At 39.9% G+C, this 16,338-nt stretch overlaps 2 protein-coding genes across 4 annotated transcripts; both read right to left on the bottom strand.

The window, feature by feature from the left end:
- Nucleotides 1-1,385: 1,385 nt before the first annotated feature.
- LOC113641170 (UDP-glucuronosyltransferase 2B15-like) lies at nucleotides 1,386-5,186 on the bottom strand. 3 transcript variants are annotated; one of them, XM_047809267.1, is made up of 7 exons: nucleotides 4,380-5,015; nucleotides 3,169-4,218; nucleotides 2,850-2,998; nucleotides 2,501-2,632; nucleotides 2,254-2,341; nucleotides 1,957-2,176; nucleotides 1,386-1,792 (listed from the first exon to the last, which is right to left on the bottom strand). In XM_047809267.1, the coding sequence occupies exons 2-7, from the start codon at nucleotides 3,890-3,892 to the stop codon at nucleotides 1,510-1,512; spliced, it is 1,596 nt and encodes a 531-aa protein (XP_047665223.1). In that variant the 5' UTR covers nucleotides 3,893-4,218; nucleotides 4,380-5,015; the 3' UTR covers nucleotides 1,386-1,509. The 3 variants fall into 3 exon arrangements, with proteins under 3 accessions (XP_047665223.1, XP_026999539.2, XP_047665224.1); XM_027143738.2 differs by lacking the exon at nucleotides 3,169-4,218 and having other exon boundaries at nucleotides 4,380-5,186; XM_047809268.1 differs by lacking the exon at nucleotides 4,380-5,015 and having other exon boundaries at nucleotides 3,162-3,285.
- A 766-nt stretch (nucleotides 5,187-5,952) lies between these two features.
- On the bottom strand, nucleotides 5,953-14,875 carry LOC113641195. Its single transcript, XM_047809633.1, has 13 exons — nucleotides 13,771-14,875; nucleotides 12,426-12,574; nucleotides 12,206-12,337; nucleotides 11,837-11,924; nucleotides 11,540-11,759; nucleotides 10,763-11,041; nucleotides 10,462-10,493; nucleotides 8,368-9,132; nucleotides 8,109-8,257; nucleotides 7,616-7,747; nucleotides 7,247-7,334; nucleotides 6,950-7,169; nucleotides 5,953-6,315 (listed from the first exon to the last, which is right to left on the bottom strand). Exons 1-13 carry the CDS (start codon nucleotides 14,501-14,503, stop codon nucleotides 6,033-6,035), a joined length of 3,270 nt encoding a protein of 1,089 aa, XP_047665589.1. The 5' UTR covers nucleotides 14,504-14,875; the 3' UTR covers nucleotides 5,953-6,032.
- Nucleotides 14,876-16,338: the final 1,463 nt, after the last annotated feature.

Raw genomic sequence — 16,338 nt, 5'->3', positions numbered from 1 at the left:
AAAAGGTGGCGACTTTGAAGAACCTAGAATATGACATACTTTCAGTTGTTTCACACCTTTTTGTTATGTACATATATAATTCCATATGTGTTAATTCATAGTTTTGATGCCTTCAGTGTGAATCTACAATTTTCATAGTCATGAAAATAAAGAAAACTCTTTGAATGAGATGGTGTCCAAACTTTTGGTCTGTGCTGTATATATTTTGTATATATTGTATATATTTTTTATTAAATACTACTTTAATATTAAAAGAAATTGCAGGCAGTTTCACAAATGCACCAACCTGCAAGTCAACACATGGCATCATAGAGGGACAAAAGTTTAATTAATCTAAAGTTTAATTTAATTAAAAGTTAAATTAATTTTGTCAGAATACAAAATAGGCAAAATTTTCCTTGCAAAAACGTTTCGGATCTAAAAAATTGTGCCAAAATACTGATCTTCATTTTGAGAAGCTAATCCTATGACCTACAGGCTTTAGATTCAGAACAGACTGGTATTTAGAGCTATTCATGATTCCCTCTAACTGGACTAAAGCACCAGCCCCAACTGAAGAGAAGCAGCTCCAAAGCATGATGCTGTCACCACTATGCTTCGCTGTGGAATTGGTTTTCTTTGGAATCTTTATTTTTCGGACCAAACAAATCTTTGAGAATTATAACTAAAAAGTTATACCTTCGTTTTATTAACCGTAAGAAGTTTTGCCTCAGAAATTTGGGTAAAATCAGGTGGGCTTGAATTTAAGAAAGGATTTACAAGAGAAAGGGCTTCCATCTAGCCACTCTGCCCAAGGGTCTGTTGGCAGCATCTCTGATAGGTTTTCAGCTTGTCATTTTGTTTATTTTAAAGGAACATTCTGTTCTTATCCGTCACGTCGTGACACGGTGAGACAAAAGGCGAGTGGGGATCCAAATGCAGTTATCCATTTAATGAACAAACACAGATGAACAGGCAGACAACACAAGGCAGAACATGGAACAAAACACAAACAGGTGGGCGAACAGGTCAGAACACTGAACAGGAACAGAGAACAGAGAGCAGGGAACAGCATACACCAAACACCAAAAACGACCAACACCAGGGAAGTGAACAGACAGAGTAAATGTAGTAATCAGGAGCCAATTACAACGCAGAGAGAATCAGAGACAAAGGCAAGACACCTGGGGAAGAGATGGAATGTAATTAGTGTCCATGATAAGCAATGAGTGGGCGGAGCAATTAACAGGGCAAGGCAGCAGACAGACAAAAAGGAGAACACAGACGGACTCATTACATTATCAATGCAACTACGGTGTCCTATTGTTTTCACTTGTTAATAGGCTTTACATTGTTTTATGATACATTTAATGTTTTGGAAATTCATGAATGATTTAAAACAGAAATGAAAGCTACAAAATATTTATTTTAACCTTTATTTTAACATCCTGGACATACATTTAACACCGAGCATGTTAATCCTGTAATTTATGTAAAAGTGTATAAGCGTAATTTATAATACATTCCTATTCACTCTTTCTTGCTCTTTGCTGAGGTCTTTCTGCAACATTTCCGGAAGAGCAATCTGCATGTTTTCACAAAGATGAACACAACTAACGCAATTACAGAAAGTAAAAAGGCAGCAACGTCCAAGCAGTGGTACTGATACCACGTGAGGTTATGGGCTTCAACCCTCAGGTGCTTGGCCCCCTTATTGCGCATCACATACTCGATCCAGTACACGGCCTGGTCTAGCGGCTTCATCGGTTGGTCGTGGTGGATTCGGGATAGTCTCATCATCCTCTCCTTGTAGCTGAGAAAAGGAAAAATAATAGAAATCAATCGCTTGTGTAATTCTGTGGAAAATGCTTGTGAAATTGTGAGATTCTTAAGGTCTACTGAAACATTAACATGCATCCTGGGTGACTGGCAGCCCCCATCAGGTATATTAAAGTGCCAACAACTGAAATCACTCACAATGGATTGTTAATGACATCATCGAGAGCCTGCTTTAAGACCTTGGAGTCCATTTTGTGAAAGTCAAGCATCACAGCAGCTCCTTTGGCTGTCATGTGATTTATATTGTCAGGCTGATCAGCAAACAGTGGCAGGCCCACCATGGGAACTCCATGATAAATAGCTTCATATATTCCATTAGTCCCACCATGGGTGATGAAGGCCTTGGTTTTAGGATGTCCTGTAAATACAAATCATTGGTGATTTATTTACTTCAACAGAATGTGATATTACAGCTACAATAAAAATGTTCCTTACCTAGTAAATCATTCTGAGGAATCCAGTCATAGAGTCTTGTATTAGGAGCAAGAGTTTCTGGTTTCTCACCTGTGTATCGCCACAAGACCTGAAATTACACATAGGATTCAGATCTGAGGGAAATAAGAGTGGTCTTATCCTGGTCTCTGGAAACCAGAGAAGCCTGAGGAAACCCAGGAGCTGTGCCTAAAATTCCTTTATATGTTAGACTGTGATGTAGATGCTCATCGTAAATTAAAACTCAGACCTTTTGGGGAATCTGTCCGAGCGCTGAAGCTATGGTGTTTGCTTTCTCTTTGGTAAGGTTTTTTACCATGGACCCCAGTGAAAACACCACAATACCATCATCTCCTGAGCTCTGGACAAAGTCCTCCATGTCCTATAAAAATCAGAAAGCAAAGTTATTAATAAAACAAGTGTGTGTTGGTTGCATGATAATCCTGTCCATCATCTAGCTGAATTCACTCCTTTCACCTATATTACAATCTGCACTCTTTACACTCTAATCATACAGTAAAAGTTTTGTAATCTCTCAAAGATCTGTCACAAATGTCAGAGGGCTATACTGTTTGTTAGGCTTAGAAGAGAGAGCTTACTTTTGGTAGAGGTTTTGCAGGTTTACAGTGTAATCCACCAACAAATTTAAAGTTTGGGAGGAACGGGCGTGGATATTCAAAGTCCCAGTAAGTTCTGATTAACCAGATGTCAGCTTTGCTCATGGTATCACATAGTGTTGTGGGTTTGCCTGTGAAGTACAGGAACACATTTACAACAATCTTTTCTTTGACTACATTGATAAGCTGTTTAAGCATTTTCAATACAGTTTATAACATAATGAGTCGATATACAGTATGTAATAAAAAAAAAACAGTTTAAGAGTTGGAAAAAAATTAAAGCTGCAATGTTACCTCATACCAGATATTCTGCTGAAATATTCATCAAATATTAACTTTTGCTGAAGTTTGAACATTGCCGTATGTATGATGTAGTGTAGCATGTTCTCTAATCTCCCTGTAAAGTCCATATGATCAGTGAGATGCCCCTGAACAGCAGCTGCAGGTACATAAGATGGTGGAGCGGGCATCTGTCCACAGAGTCGCTCCAGAGTATACGCGAAAGAGACTCTGAGAGACATCACACTGGGCAACTCAAGAGCATCCGCCATGAGGTCAGCACACGGCATCATGGGATCGTACAGAAGAACATCGAAGCGTGATTCCTTCAGTGAAGTCATAAGATCTCTGTTAGCAAACATTCCTTCACACACAACCTGTGTATAATAAAACATCCTGGACATCATGTTCCAAATCGAGATCATCTTTTGAAAGCTGGTAGTGTTTTCATCCATCCATACAATGATGAAGCTCTTCCAGAAGTTGTCTGCCTCCTGTTGCTCCATGTCGACTTTAAAAGACACGGAGTTGAACCGTTCCTTTTGGCCATGATTCAGTGTAGGTGAGGCAGAGTGTGTGAGAACGGTCACGCTGTGATTCCGGTCCATGAGCTCCTCAACAATTACACGCATGTTGTGCCAGTGACTGTATTCACCAGGAAGAACCAACACATTGCCACTGTGAGTCATTTCAGACAAGCTCAGCAGCAGAATTACCAAGCAGGCAGAAGATCTTCTCCAAGTCATTGTAGTAAATAAAATGTCGACTTAGTCACTTGTGACATTGGACATGTTCAAAAATAGGCGGAGAGTTGTGGTTAATGATTTTAGATAAATCATAGGACCTTGGGCAAAAGTCATAATCTTATAGATCATTAACACAGAACATGTTGAAGATGACAGATGGAAAGAGATCACAAGTGGAATTAGAATCACCTGAATAATTTTATTTATAATGTGTTAACTTTATCAAGGCTTATGCACATTCATTAATCTTCAGCAGGATCACTGTGGTCAGGGTCAGAAACCTCGGGAACACAGCAGGAGCTTTCACCTGGATGGGATTCCAGTTCCTTGAATGCACACATATATACGTTTACAGACACACATTTATACCTAGGGTGTAGTTAGACAAGAAAGTGTGTCTACATGCATGTTTTTGGACATTTTGATTCATGAATCATTTTTCTAAACCTGCAGACTAAATGAAATAAAAAGCAATATAATTATTTACCCATGATTTCTGTAAAGAAGGGATCCCATTTTGCCATCATCATGAGATTAACCACTATATCATGAAAGGCGATAAACAAAATATTTTTCACTCTCTGCAGGAAATCCATGTGATCTGTATAGCCTATGCCAAATGCAGGAACATAGGACGGTGGAGCTGGCAGCTGCCCACAGTGTCGCTCCATAACACTAGCCAAAAATGGCCTCGTACTCATGACGAAGGGCAGATTGAGCTTCTGTGCAAGCAGTTCACCACATATGGTCACAGGATCTGTCAGAAGAACATTAAACTTTTCTTTTCTCCACTTCTCCAGCAGATCTTCACGTGCAAAAAGTTCCCTACACAATGCTTTATTCTGCTCCGTCACAATGTCAATGCCTTCAGCAATATTCAAAAAAGCTTGGATCCAGGAACTTGGAAAGTCATATATCCAGTTCTTTAAAATCCTGTCCAAGTTGTCCATAATGTCCTTCTTGGTGTGAGGCACCTGTATGATCTCCATGTTGTAGCCCAGAGACTGGTCTTTCAGTAGAAACGGTGTAGCACTGTGAGTAACGATGGTCACACTGTGTCCTCTTGTTATAAGCTCATCTATGATTGTTTTCATGTTAAGCCAGTGACTGAATTCTGAAGGCCAGATGAGGATTTTCCCAGGTGTCACACACAGCGGAGTTTGGATCAGACCGAGCAGGAGCAGGAAGCAGAGAGCAGCTTTCCCACATGCCCTCATGATGGCAGGGCGATCAGCCTTCTATCTCACACGTGAAACAAACCAGAGCTCCTGCAAACGTCCACATCTGTCATGTGAAAACAAAACTTTGACCTTTATTCCCAACAGCAGAGCAAGTATCTGATCATAAAGACCCAAAGCTGACCTGGCGAGACATCAGGCAGCAGAGTTCAGTGCACCAACTAGGAATTGTTGTCTTACTCCAAACAAGTCATAAACCACAGGCATCCCTTTACTTACATGAAAGTAACCACACGTCGCTTTTTTTTTGCTCAGTTCTTCCTTAGACACATTACATTACACTGCTATCTAGTTTCACATCTAACAAACAGCATTAATCCACTGAATATTCAAACAATTAGAGAATAGGAGAAAAGTTAGGCTGTGATGAAATAAATCTGAATACAAAACTGGTGGAAGTGGAAGGTGGATCTGTTTGGATTAAGTACATCAGTTATGATTTTGTTAATGGAGCAGAAAAAAACGTGGCACAAAGGATAGTGGTATATAAAGTCCTCTGGTTTACTAAGCTGAAGGTTGGTAGTTCAAGCCCCAGGGATTACGAAGGCAGGGGGATAAAAGAAGTCAAGGAAGGAGAAGAAGCTACTAAGAGAGTGCAGTTGAGGTGATAAAAAGAAAGCAGTTTCAATGATTAAATTTTTCTCTATCAGCAATAAAGCAAAAGATTCTTTATTTGAAAAGGAAACCATAATGTAATTGTTACTGATAAATAAAACTCTGTTTTATATCTTTGTGCTCAAGTGTGTTGGAATCATTTCAAAGTAAACCTGATCATTATTACTGTACTGTTTTAAACAGAAAAAAACTCTGGATTGTACAGTGTACATTTAACATAGTGCTTTATTCCTAAAATATATGTCAAAACATCACAGTAATTATTAACACATTCATATACAGATGCTTCACTCTTTCTTGCTCTTTGCTGAGGTCTTTCTGCAACATTTCCGGAAGAGCAATCTGCATGTTTTCACAAAGATGAACACGACTAATGCAATTACAGAAAGCAAAAAGGCAGCAACGTCCAAGCAGTGGTACTGATACCACGTGAGGTTATGGGCTTCAACCCTCAGGTGCTTGGCCCCCTTATTGCGCATCACATGCTCGATCCAAAAGACAGCTCGGTCTAGCGGCTTCATGGGTTGGTCGTGGTGGATGCGGGATAGTCTCATCATGCTCTCCTTGTAGCTGTGGAAAGAAATGAAATAAAAATCATTTAGTCCTTTATGGTCTGTTGTAAAGAGAATTCTAGTCTACAACAGAACATATAAATAAACAAGAAAAGATGTGATGAATAAAGCTATGAAAAGCAGATGCTTTCGTCTCCTTTGTTCTAACATCGCCTCGATCTATTAGCCTAGCAGCAGATAGATGTTTACAGCGGATAAGATTTATATTTCCTGTCTGGGACGAATCAAGACACAAAGGCATTCACACTACAAATGTTATGTGGTCATAGGCATCGTAAGTCTCCTAAAAAATGGTAGGGATTGAAAAAGACCCCTGTTTGTGGTAAAGGAGCCTTTGTTACTAGAAGTTTTATGCTCCCACTTTGGGCACTCTGGATGGGCAGAGTTCAGGAGTTCAGACAAAGGGCTAATCAAAAGACTCCAGGAAAGATGACGTTTGAGTCTGTTTCCATCATGGCCCCATCAGAAAGAATGGGACAAAAAATGATTGACTGATTGGTGATGATATTTACAAAGCATCCAAGGTCACACTGTAATTTGGCCTAATTTGTTTGGATTTTTAACATATGCACCCTTAAAGTGATCATAATCTTAAAAAAAACAACACTATTAAAATCACAGTGTCAACTCACGACGGATTGTTCATGACATCATCGAGAGCCTGCTTCAAGTCCTTGGAGTCCATTTTGTTAATGTCAAGCATCACAGCAGCTCCTTTAGCTGTCATGTGATTTACATTGTCAGGCTGATCGGCAAACAGCGGCAGGCCCACCATGGGAACTCCATGATAAATAGCTTCGTATATTCCGTTAAGCCCACCATGGGTGATGAAGGCCTTGGTTTTAGGATGTCCTGTAGATACAAATCATTGGTGATTTATTTACTTCAACAGAATGTGATATTACAGCTACAATGAAAATGTTCCTTACCTAGTAAATCATTCTGAGGAATCCAGTCATAGAGTCTTGTATTAGGAGCAAGAGTTTCTGGTTTCTCACCTGTGTATCGCCACAAGACCTGAAATTACACACAGGATTCAGACCTGAGGGACTTAAGACTGATCTTATACTGTTCTTAATCAACACCACATTGAAGTTCAGAGTAGTCAATCTGCCTATGGACTTTCCTATCTTTAAAAGGTGAAGAAAACCAGAGAACCCAGAGGAACCCAAGAGCTGTGATGTACCAACACTGACTGCTGCACTAAAGAGCCATCCTCAAAACATTCAGATCAAATCCTTCATATGCTAGAGTGTGGATTATTTATGTAAATGTTCATTATAAATGAAAACTCAGACCTTTTGGGGAATCTGTCCGAGTGCTGAAGCGATGGTGTTCGCTCTCTCTTTGGTGAGGTTTTTTATTATGGACCCAAGTGAAAACACCACAATACCATCATCTCCTGAGCTCTGGACAAAGTCCTCCATGTCCTATTAAAAACAAAAGCCCAAGTCATTTTTAATGAGTCAGATTACAGTGAGTACACAGGCCATGTACACTGGTCCCTAGATGTGTTTATAAAAATAAAAAGCTAGCACAAAGACCAATAACTCTTCCCTTTTCATCAACAGTACAGAAACCGCTCACCAGTGGGGTAATAAAAGTTTTGCAATCATTCAAAAATCTGTAGTAAAGTCAGTAAACTTCACCTCTGTATGTGTTGTTACTTTCCCTGAGTTCTAATAACTCAGGAATGCAAAGCTGCATTCATCTTTTATTATTATGCATATTATTTTAGCATATTATGCTAAAAATAGAAAGCTGTCGGACACAAAAACAAACAGAACGTACTTTTGGTAGAGGTTTTGCAGGTTTGCAGTGTAATCCACCAACAAATTTAAAGTTTGGGAGGAGCGGCCGTGGATATTCAAAGTCCCAGTAAGTTCGGATTAACCAGATGTCAGCTTTGCTCATGGTGTCACATAGTGTTGTGGGTTTGCCTGTGAAGTACAGGAACACAAATACATCACACTGGCCAGCACCAGAGCTTGGCTAATTAGTGCTCTCAGACACATATGAAATAGACGTGGCTTAAATGTTGATCAATTACCCATGACCTCTGTAAAGAGGGGATTCCATTTCACCACGATCATAATATTAATCATTAAATCTTGAAAGAAAGTAAACAAAACATTTTTCACTCTCTGCAGGAAATCCATGCGATCTGTATAGCCCAGGGTAGATGCAGAAACATAGGACGGTGGAGCTGGAAGCTGCCCACAGTGTCGCTCCATAATATAAAAGGGTCTGACACAGATGACGAAGGGCAGATTGAGCTTCTGTGCAAGCAATTCGCCGCATAAAGTTACAGGATCTGTGAGAAGAACATCAAACTTTTCCTTTCTCCACTTCTCCAGCAGATCTTCACGTGCAAAAAGCTCCCTGCATAACGCTTTATTCTGCTCCATCATAATGTCAAGTGATTCAGCAAGATTTAAAAAAGCTTGGATCCTGGTACTTGGAAAGTCATATATCCAGTACTTCAAAATCTTTTCATTGTTGTCAGTAACGTCCTTTGTGATGTACGGCACCTGTATGATCTCCATGTTGTAGCCCAGAGACTGGTCTTTCAGTAGAAATGGTGTAGCACTGTGGGTAATGATGGTCACACTGTGTCCTCTTGCTATAAGCTCATTCATGATTGTTTTCATGTAAAGCCAGTGACTGAATTCTCCTGGCCAGATGAGAATTTTCCCAGCTGTCACACACAACGGTGTCTGAATCAGACCAAGCAGGAGCAGGAAGCAGAAAGCATCTTTCCCACATGACCTCATGATGGCAGGACGATCAGCCTTCCATCTCACACGTGAAACAACTCAGATCTCCTGCAAACTTCCACATTTGTCATGTGATCCCGAAACTTTGACCTTTATTCCCAACTGCAGAGAAAGTATCTGATCATAAAAACTAACAAATCTGACTCAGAGAGATATCAGGAAGTGTTCTGCAAGTGCAGGAACCAGGAAATCAACTCTGTTATATAACTCTGCCATCTACTGGTACATCTAACAAACAGCATTGATTTATTGAAGGGAAGTGTTGGCTCAGTGGCTCAGTAGTCCAGATTCTGGGATTCTGGTCAGGAGGTCTGGAGTTCACTCCCTACTGGGATAAAGTGACAAGGTTGGAAGGAGGAGAAGCTACCAAGACAGGCAGTTGGGGTGAAGAAAAGGAAAGAGTCAAACCTTTCTGTCTGAATGATTCAAAACAAGAGCAGTCAATGTTACTCTATCAGCAATCGGTGAAAAAGCTCTGCAGGGCTGTCAAGTGTCACGCATTGAGAGTAACAGTCACTCATTTGGGTCTTTTCTCACGCTCTCCCACCACACATCGTATTTCTCACGCAGAAAAACGTTTCGACTATTTATCATATATTTAATAAGCCGCAGCGCACAAAATGTATCAGTCCGCACCGCTGTCTCTATGGAACCGGGCAGGAATCAAGCGCGTCTCAGTTCTTAGTCGAGCCTGACACTTATCAGCCAATCAAAAAAAAAGAGAGGCTACACAATAGCCAATCAGAAAATACCACTATCTGGCTAAGATTTAACGCAACAACCAATTTGAAAAACACACACATTCATTAGCGAGGGTATTTTCGATGGTCAGTTTGAACAAAACCTCAACACGAAACAGCTTGTCTCTGGCCGGGGGACATTGTCCTCAATCATCACCCTAAAAATATCTGGACTTGTGCTGAACTGTTTTATATGGGAGCAACATTACAAATGATAAAGGAGTCCAAAAAAGGCAACAAACACTTATAGTAAACACCACCAGTCATTCTCTCTCTCTCTCAATCACACAAATTAATGAATGGAAATGAAAGAAATACTTTGTATTTGGTTAAAATGTGGTCAGTGATCATTACTAAACACAACAACTCTCCGATTTTATTTATATAAATTATTTGATCATTTATTTACTTAAATAAAAAAAGAGGGGGGGGGGGGGGTCCCAGGGGGCTTTGAGATGGCTGTCTTCAAAGCTTGAGAGCCCTGGCTTTGTTCTTAACATTTTATTTAAAAAGCAAGCCACACCATACATACTATACTTATAACACAATCATATACAGATGCTGTCACGGTTAGACAAATGTGAGTGAGGATCCAAATGCAGTTTCTAAAGTTTTAATCCAAAACACCGATAAACAGGCAGGCAACACGAGGCAGACCACTGAGCGAACAGGAAACAGAAACATTGACATAAACACACCACATACCAACAACAACTAACACCAGGGAAGTGAACAAACAGAGTAGATATAGTAAACAGGAACCAATCACAAAACAGAGACAATCAGACAAAACACCTGGGGAAGAGATTGAGTGCAAATTAGTGTCCATGGTAACAAATGAATGGGCGGGGCCAACAATTAACAGCAGGGCAAGACAGCAGACAGAAACAGGGCAAAAACATAGACAGACTCATTACAGATGCGTCACTCTTTCTTGCTCTTTGCTGAGGTCTTTCTGCAACATTTCCGGAATAGCAATCTGCATGTTGTCACAAAGATGAACACGACTAATGCAATTACAGAAAGCAAAAAGGCAGCAACGTCCAAGCAGTGGTACTGATACCACGTGAGGTTATGGGCTTCAACCCTCAGGTGCTTGGCCCCCTTATTGCGCATCACATACTCGATCCAGTACACGGCCTGGTCTAGCGGCTTCATCGGTTGGTCGTGGTGGATTCGGGATAGTCTCATTATGCTCTCCTTGTACCTGTGGAAATGGAAAAAAAAAGAAATCCAATATTTGTGTTATGTTTTGTACAGACATTTATAGAATGAAAAATGCTTGTGAAATTATTGTTGTGAGATTCTTAAGCCTTGTACAAACATGGCATTAAAATGCATCCTGGGTTGGCAAAAATTGGACAGCTGAGATATGTAGACATTCACACCTGGCATTATAAATGCCTTCAAATGGGCATATACTAATTGTTCCAAAGCAAGAAGTGTTCTGTGAATATTAGTGCAGAGTATTTTCAGGTTCATTAAATTAGATTCGATTAAACTGTCATTGCACATGGATGCAAGTCAGTTAGTGAGTTAAAGAGTTCAGTAAGGAGACCACTGTGGATATCCCACAGTGGTCTCCTTACTGAACTCTTTAACTCACTCTAATTATTCAGGTGAAGCGTGTTACTTCTTTTTACAATTCTTTTTACAAGTCTCAATCTTAAAGTGCCAACAACTGAAATTTAATTCATCCACTCACGATGTATTGTTAATGACGTCATCGAGAGCCTGCTTTAAGTCCTCGGTTCTCATTTTGTTGAAGTCAAGCATCACAGCAGCTCCTTTGGTTTTCATGTGATTTAGATTATCAGGCTGATCAGCAAACAGCGGCAGGCCCACCATGGGAACTCCATGATAAATAGCTTCGTATATTCCATTAGTCCCACCATGGGTGATGAAGGCCTTGGTTTTAGGATGTCCTGTAGATACAAGTCATTGGTGATTTATTTACTTCAACAGAACGTGATATTACAGCTTCAATGAAAATGTTCCTTACCTAGTAAATCATTCTGAGGAATCCAGTCATAGAGTCTTGTATTAGGAGCAAGAGTTTCTGGTTTCTCACCTGTGTATCGCCACAAGACCTGAAATTACACACAGGATTCAGATCTGAGGGACTTAAGACTGATCTTATACTGTTCTAAATCAACACCACATGGAATTTCAGAGTAGTCAATCTGCCTATGTACTTTCCTATCTTTAAAAGGTGAAGAAAACCAGAGAACCCTGAGGAACCCAAGAGCTGTGATGTACCAACACTGACTGCTGCACTAAAGAGCCATCCTCAAAACATTCAGATCAAATCCTTCATATGCTAGAGTGTGGATTATTTATGTAGATGTTCATTATAAATGAAAACTCAGACCTTTTGGGGAATCTGTCCGAGTGCTGAAGCAATGGTGTCCGCTCTCTCTTTAGTGAGGTTTTTTATCATGGACCCCAGTGAAAACACAACAATACCATCATCTCCTGAGCTCTGGACAAAGTCCTCCATGTCCTATTAAAAACAAGTCATTTTTAATGAGTCAGATTATAGAGTGCCCTAAAATAGAAAGCTGTCGGACACAAGAACAAACAGAGCTTACTTTTGGTAGAGGTTTTGCAGATTTGCAGTGTAATCCACCAACAAATTTAAAGTTTGGGAGGAACGGGCGTGGATATTCAAAGTCCCAGTAAGTTCGGATCAACCAGATGTCAGCTTTGCTCATGGTGTCACATAGTGTTGTGGGTTTGCCTGTGAAGTACAGGAACACATTTACAGCAATCGTTTATCTTTAACTACACTGAAGATATTCATTTTTAAATACAGTTTAAAACATAATCTAGAGTCTATATAATTTAGAACAAACCTGTTAAGTAGTTAAAAAAGATTAAAGCTGCAGTGTTACCTCATACCAGTTATTTTGCTGAAATATTCAACTAATGTTAACTTTTGCTGAAGTTTGATTATCGCCGTGTGTATGATGTAGTGTAGCATGTTCTCTAATCTCCCTGTAAAGTCCATATGATCAGTGAGATGCCCTTGAGCTGCAGCTGCAGGTACATAAGATGGTGGAGCGGGCATCTGTCCACAGAGTCGCTCCAGAGTATACGCGAAAGAGACTCTGAGAGACATCACACTGGGCAACTCAAGAGCTTCCGCCATGAAGTAAGCACACGGCATCATGGGATCGTACAGAAGAACATCGAAGCGTGATTCCTTCAGTGAAGTCATAAGATCTCTGTTAGCAAACATTCCTTCGCACACAATGTGTGTATAATGAGACATCCTGGACATCATGTTCCAAAACAAGATCATCTTTTGAAAGCTGGAAGTGTTTTCATCCATCCATACACTGATGAAGCTCTTCCAGAAGTTGTCTACCTCCTGTTGCTCCATGTCGACTTTAAAAGACATGAAGTTGAACCGTTCCTTTTGGCCATGATTCAGTGTAGGTGAGGCAGAGTGTGTGAGAACGGTCACGCTGTGATTCCGGTCAATGAGCTCCTCAACAATTACACGCATGTTGTGCCAGTGACTGTATTCACCAGGAAGAACCAACACGTTGCCACTGTGAGCCATTTCAGACAAGCTCAGCAGCAGAATTACCAAACAGGCAGAAGATCTTCTCCAAGTCATTGTAGTTAATAAAATGTTGACTAAGTCACTTGTGACATCGGACATGTTCATATAGGGGGAGTGTTTCAACTTTCCCAACTGGTGATTGCTTCAGAAGTGTTTAATGACCTTAGATAAATCATAGGACCTTGGACCTTACATAAGTATGTTGGTGTAACTCTATGTTTTTGGACTTTTTTACACACATTGTTTTTTCCAGAGGACAAGAACTAAAACTTCAGGTTTTCTAATTTTTTTATAATATTATTTTTTTCTAAATCTGTAGCCTAAATGAAATAATAATAATAATAAAAAACGAGATAATTATTTACCCATGATTTCTGTAAAGAAGGGATCCCATTTTGCCATCATCATGTGATTAACCACTATATCATGAAAGGCAATAAACAAAATATTTTTCACTCTCTGCAGGAAATCCATGTGATCTGTATAGCCTATGCCAAATGCAGGAACATAGGACGGTGGAGCCGGCAGCTGCCCACAGTGTCGCTCCATAAAATTAGCAAAAAATGGCCTCGTACTCATGACGAAGGGCAGATTGAGCTTCTGTGCAAGCAGTTCACCACATACGGTCACAGGATCTGTCAGAAGCACATCAAACTTTTCCTTTCTCCACTTCTCCAGCAGATCTTCACGTGCAAAAAGTTCTCTACACAATGCTTTATTCTGCTCCGTCATAATGTCCATGCCTTCAGTAAGCTTCAAAAAACCTTGTATCATGTTGATTTTTGGTATGTCATACACGCAAGACTTTAAAATCCTGTCAAAGTTGTTCATAATGTCCTTCTTGGTGTGAGGCACCTGTATGATCTCCATGTTGTAGCTGAGAGACTGGTCTTTCAGTAGAAACGGTGTAGCACTGTGGGTAACTATGGTCACACTGTGTCCTCTTGTTATAAGCTCATCTATGATTGTTTTCATGTGAATCCAGTGACTGAATTCTGAAGGCCAGATGAGGATTTTCCCAGCTGTCACACACAGCGGTGTCTGGATCAGACCAAGCAGGAGCAGGAAGCAGAGAGCACCTTTCCCACATGCCCTCATGATGGCAGGACGATCAGTCTTCTATCTCACATGAGAAACAAGCCAGAGCTCCTCCAAACTTCCACATGTATCCCAACAACAAAGCAAGTATCTGATGATACAAACACACGAATCTGACTCGGAGAAACATCAGGAAGTGTTCTGCAAGTGTACAAACCAGTAAATCAAGTCTATTACCAAGCAACGTCACTGTTTTAAATTCTACTCACTTCCCACTTAGATGCGTTATGTAGCTCTGCCATCTACTGGTACATCTAACAAACAGCATCGATTTATTGAATGGTAAAAACACACTGGATCATTTACATTACAGGCATTTAGCAGACACACTTATCCAGAGGGACTTACAACTTATACAATTGAGGATTAAGGGCCTTGCTCAGGGGCCGGGCAATGGGGGACATGGGATTCAAACTCATGACCTTCCGATCAGTAGTCCAACACCTTAAAGGTGTCCTTCCACATAAAGCCGTTTACACTTGTATTTTTTTTTATGTGTTAGGTCCATATGTGTTTGTGTTGTGTCGGGAATGTGAAAATGAACTGCTACCTTCCCTGTCAGCTCTAGCCACTGAAAAGAAATAAGCGGAGAAATCAAGACAATTAGAAAAGCTGCTCAGTGTGACGTGGAATTGATCGAGCTCATTACTATTCATGAGCTCTCCCACTTGAGACGGCGCCCATAGAATTCGTGTAGCTCAGTGAGTTGAGGGTGAAATGGCTTCGGTTTATTTTTGGAACAATGCCACAACAGGATCATTCGAATTTAGTTCTCTGTTCAACGCATTTTGAATTTCACCCAGGCCCGGCGCCAGATATGAGATGAAAGGTGGGCCAAGTGATATTCCAAGTGGGCCGGTCGTATTGGGGTGGGGGGGGGTGTTCTTTAATGCTTTAATCTCTCATGTCTATAGTTTTAATACCATATATTTAAGACAATTGTTAGGATTGTTTGTTATTGTTGTGTTTTCTTCATTTTGAATGTTTTTTTGTACATATTTTGGAACTATTTAGTAACTTTATATATATAAAAACATGTTTATTTTTACATTCTCTCTTTTTGCATTTGTAATATTTTTTTTGACCCCTTAACAGATCTTGTATCAATTAGATTTGATAAATAGGGACAATTCTTTTGCACGTCGAAACGAACGTGTCATTTTCAGAGAAAGCAACACTGAACACTCGACACGGAAAACAAAAGCATGTGTTACCCACAAAATGATAACATTAAGCTGGATATTGTTTGTTGTGTTTTCTTTTATTTATGTATTCCTCTAGTGCAGAACTCACAATGTACACATTCGTTGTTGCTGTAGTTTAATTCTCAGAATTTGTTGTTTTGGGTGTTGTTGGTTTTTTACATTTGTGTGTATACATGTGTACATGCGTGTGTGTGTGGTCAAACTGCAAAACACAAACAACTCAAAATTACTAAAGCAGTATTGCCCACATAACCAAATGCAATTTAGAACTAAATGCAATTTAGTACTAAATACAACATATATTGCTTGAACATCCCGACAAACAATACAAACCGGCAAACGTCTAAACAACATATATATGCATTAGCATTAGCCGTTTAGGCGCTTCGGCGCTAATTGCAAATAGCGAACTAAATAACAACTCAAAAAATATCAATTCACTTAACATAAATCACTCACCACGCTGGGGAATATATAGTTTTGTTATTATTATTTTTTAAACTAGAATTTTACTATTGGTCTAGCAAGGTTTAACATAACAACATATCTTTTCTCTCAGTGTCCTTTTTTCTCTCTAACTATTTTTTTCTAATCAATCCCCTGAGCACACTGTACTAGCGTCCTTAAAGG

Source organism: Tachysurus fulvidraco, chromosome 26 (genome assembly GCF_022655615.1).
Source record: "Tachysurus fulvidraco isolate hzauxx_2018 chromosome 26, HZAU_PFXX_2.0, whole genome shotgun sequence".
Classification (NCBI taxonomy): Eukaryota; Metazoa; Chordata; class Actinopteri; order Siluriformes; family Bagridae; genus Tachysurus; species Tachysurus fulvidraco.
The sequence above is the reverse complement of the archived record's forward strand: the minus strand, read 5'-3'. Positions and strand labels throughout refer to the sequence as shown.

Coding starts and splice junctions, on each gene's coding strand:
- LOC113641195 (XM_047809633.1), bottom strand. CDS start 14,503: ATGAGGGCATGTGGGAAAGGTGCTCTCTGCTTCCTGCTCCTGCTTGGT. Junction 11,042..11,539: donor GACGTCATTAACAATACATC/GTGAGTGGATGA, acceptor CCATTTCCACAG/GTACAAGGAGAGCATAATGA. Junction 7,335..7,615: donor TCGGACAGATTCCCCAAAAG/GTCTGAGTTTTC, acceptor GTGTAATTTCAG/GTCTTGTGGCGATACACAGG.
- LOC113641170 (XM_027143738.2), bottom strand. CDS start 5,109: ATGAGGGCATGTGGGAAAGCTGCTCTCTGCTTCCTGCTCCTGCTCGGT. Junction 2,999..4,379: donor CTTCTTTACAGAAATCATGG/GTAAATAATTAT, acceptor TGTACTTCACAG/GCAAACCCACAACACTATGT. Junction 1,793..1,956: donor GATGTCATTAACAATCCATT/GTGAGTGATTTC, acceptor TCCTTTTCTCAG/CTACAAGGAGAGGATGATGA.